This window comes from Acanthisitta chloris, unplaced genomic scaffold (assembly GCF_000695815.1).
Source record: "Acanthisitta chloris isolate BGI_N310 unplaced genomic scaffold, ASM69581v1 scaffold13827, whole genome shotgun sequence".
In the NCBI taxonomy this organism is placed as follows: Eukaryota; Metazoa; Chordata; class Aves; order Passeriformes; family Acanthisittidae; genus Acanthisitta; species Acanthisitta chloris.
In genome coordinates, this window is record NW_008683253.1 from 1 (window position 1) to 5,283 (window position 5,283).

Sequence of the window (5,283 nt, forward strand, 5' to 3'; positions counted from 1 at the left end):
GCGCAGAGAGGCGTTCGGCACGATGCCCCCGGAGGAGGGAGGCGCAGAGGTGGAGAAGTTCGTCTTGCAGTCAGACAGCGTGAAAGTGGAGATCCTGTCCTTAGGGTGCATCATCGCCACGCTGGAGACAAAAGACAGGGATGGGAAGTTTTCAGATGTTGTCCTAGGATTTGACACTTTGGAAGGTGGGTCTAAATCCGTTTCTTTAAAAAATAAAATAAAATAAACCCTCCGCAATCAGGCAATTTAACCACCGTTGACTATTTTATTGCCACGCTGTGTGATCTGCTACTAAGGGTCCCCTCCAAATCACGGGCTGAACACATACAGTTCGTGCTGCCTGTCCTGGGCTCAGTCACGGATGTGGGACAGGCACACTGGTGGCTCCGGGTTGCAGTGTGCCCCTCCGATAGGGCAGCTCCGAGTTTCATCTTGACTGGCAGTGACACAGGCCTTTTCTGCAAATCTGCAAAGGATCCAAGATCCCACCAGGCTGTTCTAATCAAAGATGTGCACGTCTAGTGAGCTGTGTGTCCTGTGAAACACTGGGACTGCAGTCATCTCTTTAGTCCCGGAGGGAAGCAGAGAGACTTGCCTCTGAGTCCATAAGCACACCTGGAGCCCACCCGTCCTGTCCCAATCCTTCTGTTTAACTGCACACTGTTTTTCTGGCCAGGTTACACGAGGAAGCACCCCTTCTTCGGTGCTGTCGTGGGACGTGTTGCCAACAGGATTGCGAATGGGAGGTTCACTGTGGATGGGAAGGAGTATCAGCTGTTCCTCAACAATGGGCCCAACAGCCTGCATGGAGGAGCCAAGGGATTCGACAAGGTGAAAATCAGGCTGGAGGGTCCCAGTGCCCTCCTGGCACACAGCCTGTGGAGTTGTGGCATGAGGAAATGTCTTCATTCCCGACCCTGTAGCGTTTTCTGGTGGTTATGGGTTGAATCAGTTCAGAAAGTGCTGTGCGTGCAGGAGCAGGGGGAAGTGAGACAGATCCTGGGAGCTGCTGGGTTGGCTTATCTTGGTGTGGGTTTGCAGGGCTCACTTACGTCATCCTTGGATGCCATGCAGAGGGTTGCTCAGCTTCCTTTTGTGTGACTGCAGACCTGAGGCCTCATGAGCAGGTTCTGACGGGGTTGTCCCAAAGCGAGGTGCTGCTCCCACAGAGCCTGGGTTGGGGCATGGCAGTGCATACAGCCTCATGTGCAATGAAGGCTCCCCAGGCACCTGCCACACCACCCTGGGATCAGTGCTGTAGTTGTGCCTGCGCCCAAAGAAAGATTTCTGGGGATCAGTGAGGTGCTGTAGTTGTGCCTGCGTCCAAAGAAAGATTTCTGGGGATCAGTGATCCACGCAGACCAATTTGTGCCTGCAGTTCCAAGGCTGTTGCCTTCCCATAGCTCCCCTCAGAATCAGAAGAGCCTGGGTTATCATTGCTGCTTGCTTGTGAGTGCATTCCCAAATTAAGGGAAGAGCAGGGTGGTGCTGCAGCTTCAGTGCAGTCATTGCATTGTCCCTTTCAGTGCCACTTTCATCCTGGTGACAGCATCCCCCAGGCTCTCACTCTGACTCACTGCAGTGTGGGACTATAGATTAGGACTGCAAAATGCCCTAGAATTCAGGATCACCGTGTCTCCTTCCCAGCCCTCCTTGAGGTAAAACAACTTTTCTCTGGCCCCAGGGTACTCAACCTTTCCTATCCTCTCCCAAGATCTGCTGCTGAAGTCCAGGTACTGTCCCTGCACTACAGGTGGTAAGAGCAGTGGAGCATCTGCTCCCTTGGAAGCCTTGCTGATAACCCTGCTTGATTGCAGAGCAGGCTTAGAACTCTCTGCTTTCCTGAAGCCTTGGGGTTTGTCAGACCAAATGCAGTTGTAACCAGCAAGTAGCTGATCCACAATTTCCCCAGAGGAACACATGTGAATATGCTGATGCAGCTGCTTTCCTGGGTTAGTTTTATTTCATGAAAGGACTTCCAGGCTGATGGGACAAAAGTCAGAATGTCTGGTAAAAAAACATCACTTCTAGGCAGTGCAGTGTGAATTGGCATCAGGTTGGGATCAAATGCTTCTCAGCAGCCCTAGGAAAAAGGGAGTACTGGGATGGCTTGGCTATTCTACCCCCAAAGAGGACAATTGGGTTTAAAGTTTCTTTATACACCCTGACTCACTGTGAGCTGGAGCTGAAAACATGTACTCCCATTGCACCTGGGGCTTCCAGGCTGTCTTCTGCATGTGGGGGACATGTTCTCCTGCCTCTTCCCCTTGCTAGCTAAGAACACACCAGCTTTGCGGGGACAAGGCAGCGACACCTCCCATCCAGAGCTTTGTGTCCTTTGTTCCACAGGGCACACTTGAGCACCTGCTCAGGCACCCCTCCAGCCAGGCAATGATCACTGTTCAGAGACAGTCAGACTTCAGACACAAACAAGACACATTGGCATTTGGCTATGACTGTCTTGGCCTTCTTGTCAGTTTTTGGTGATCTTGCAGACCTCAGCGCTGCGGTCAGTGTGTGGTCTGATGACAGCAGCTTGCAGCTGTGCTTGCATGGCAGCAGTATGTGACCACACTGGGGAGGACTTCAGAAAATAACCCTCTTAGCTTTAAAAAAGTAGCCATATCGGTATGCTTCCTGCACTTTAATAGCTTTTTTTTTTCAAAGAACTTAAATAGCAACTCAGATATAAAACCTCAGCATCCTTGCAGCAGTGGGAACTTCAGTCTTAACTGCACTCTGTGCAGGAGGACCTGCTCTGCAGCTTGGTACATTTGACATCCTCTGTTCCTGTGTTTGCTGAAAATACTGGCTTTTGACAGTGTCCCATGTTTGGGATCTCTGTGTGGAACATGGGAGGGATCATCTCAACTGTTATCTGGCCCCTGTCCCTAAATCTCTCCTCTTTGATTAGATACTAACAATTCCTTAGGTACGTGCAAAGCTCCAGACACCTCACCTCTTGTCACACATCCATCCCTAGTATCAGGCCAGGGTCAAACAAGCTGTCTGGGCAGCTAAAAGTGCAGCTTCACTTGGTGGCACGTTTGGCTCCCAGCAAGCCCCAGTCCTTGTTCTGTGGCAGGGGCAAGACTGAGAGAGGTCCTTGCTCTCTAGAGAGAGATGTATGGATGCATCTGGCAATGCATCTGGTACTGTTTACCCCAACTCCAGCCCCTGAGCAGGAGCTCCCAGCGTGTACTTACATTGTCCTGGAAGCCAGCTCCTAGTGAGTGGAGGGAAGGGTGACAACTTGTTGAGGTGATGTTGCGCATCAGGAGATTCATGGGAAGGGGAGTAAATCCAGCTGCAGGGCAAAAATCAAATGTGTGTACCCTCCTAAGCACAGAGTAACATTGGCTGTAGCAGACTCCCCTCAGACTGCCAAACTGCCTCATTTGTTTGGCTGCACATTGGGAAACTTGTTCCCTGCTGCTGGTCCCGGCTGACCAAGAGCAGGCTGGTGCTTGTAATTTTTTCCCACTTCCTTTCCTTTTTTCAACAAGGGGATATTGATTTTAGTCCTTCATAGGGAGAAAAAGATTGTTTTGGCTTTTTGGTTTTAATTTATTTTCTTTTTAGTTTTTTCTTTTAGGAGTAAGGGCAAGAAAGGTGATTGAAAAAAGCCTTTGTTTCAGTGCATCATCCCTTGAGCACCTTCTGCCCCTGGGTTTAGCCCAGCCTGTGGCAGGAGAGAAGGGCACCATGTTTCCCACGACTGTTGCACTAATGGCATGTTCCTTGCAGGTTCTCTGGACTCCTGAGGTACTCCCAAATGGTGTCCGTTTCTTCCGACTCAGTCCCAATGGTGAGGAAGGCTACCCCGGTGACCTGAAAGTCTGGGTGACCTACACACTTAGTGGTGGGCAGCTGACCATCAGCTATCAAGCCCAGACCAGCAAGACAACACCCATCAGCCTGACAAACCATGCGTACTTCAACCTCGCAGGGCAGGTAAGCATGGAGAGATGAGCCCTGTGGAGAGACACTGTGAGGGGAAGAGAGCCTGGGGACCCATGGGATGATCCATGGGGTTCCCATGGGATCATTGGGACCAACATGCTGCTCTGGGGACACGGTATGTTTTCAGGGACACAGCAGTGACAGTTGTCTATGCATCATGGGCTCCATGCAGGGACAGGACTGAGTCAAACAGGCCTTGACTGAGGACGTGTCTGTGTGCTTCTTGAGTAGACATCCCATCATGAATGTTAGCTCTCCTTTTGTGTGTAACTGGGGAGTCTGAGTCTCTCCTGGTCCCTTGAGAAGATTACAGAGTAGCTGCAGAGCTAGCATGCCCCAGGACTTTTCTTAGCTGTATTCTGTTGGTGCTTCAGAGACAATGTGCTGAACTGCCTGGGAGGTGCAGTTAAGATCCAGGCCTGTAGTGCCAGCACCAAAATACCTATGTCAAAATGGGGAGGAGAAGCATCATGGAAAGGGGAGGTGAGACAGCCAAGGTTGCGGAGTAGGGCAGTAGCAGGATGCAGAGGGCTCCCATACACCCATCCAGGGTCCTGCCAACCAAATGGGCAGTGTATTGCAGCTTTGATTTAGTCTCACTTATAACTGGGCTTGGCGGAGAAGGATCTGAGAAATAAAATGTTGCTGGGCAGAGCAATAGGACACTTGGACGTGAGACAAGTCCTGGAGAGAGACAACTGAGCCCCTCCATGCAGGAGCTCTGCTTAGTCTGCTGCCCTGATAATGGCTGTGCAGTTGTTAGTGTACCCTCTGCTTGTACTCCCAGAGGTACAGTAGTATTGACACCTGCAGCATGCAACTCGAGCATGTTCCAGAGGAACAGGAGACCTTTGGGCATGAAATTGCTGCACAGATTAGATAGTGACCTGAAGGCTCAGCTTTGATCCTGCTTCACTTCCAGCCCAGCAGGTTCCCTGCCACCATTCCGGAGGCTGTGGGAAAGGAGAAGGAGTGCATCCCCACTGCAACGCAGGAGATGAGCCAGGAGGACAGTTGGCATTTCCCCCTGCTTGCTTCCTTCCTCTTTTGCCCACCGCTGTGTGCTCAACACCCAGCATGTTTTGGCTAGTCAGTCTGCAGGGTGGTGGTGCTGGGTGAGGTACAAGCACAGACTGATGGGCTCAGTCCTGCAGGATTTACAGGTCCTAGAGCTAAGGCCTTTGTCCTGTGCCCAGGGTCAAGGTGGGATGATGGCAGGGAGGTCCCCCAGGGACTACCAGATCAGCTGTAGCACCGCTATGGGCAGTCCCTTCCCAAGTGTACTTAGGGCTGCATGAACAGTGGAAGGGTTGCAGCAGG

At 51.5% G+C, this 5,283-nt stretch overlaps 1 protein-coding gene across 1 annotated transcript in view; it reads left to right on the top strand.

Annotated features, from left to right (window-relative positions):
* Window positions 1-22: 22 nt before the first annotated feature.
* The window catches only part of GALM (galactose mutarotase (aldose 1-epimerase)), an 8,012-nt gene continuing 2,751 nt past the window's right edge, over window positions 23-5,283 (top strand). The window contains exons 1-4 of the mRNA XM_009078869.1: window positions 23-185; window positions 677-831; window positions 3,748-3,954; window positions 5,272-5,283. The exon at window positions 5,272-5,283 is cut by the window's right edge and continues 97 nt beyond it. Of these exons, the coding sequence (XP_009077117.1) occupies window positions 23-185; window positions 677-831; window positions 3,748-3,954; window positions 5,272-5,283 (537 nt within the window). The remainder of the gene's footprint in view (window positions 186-676; window positions 832-3,747; window positions 3,955-5,271) is intronic.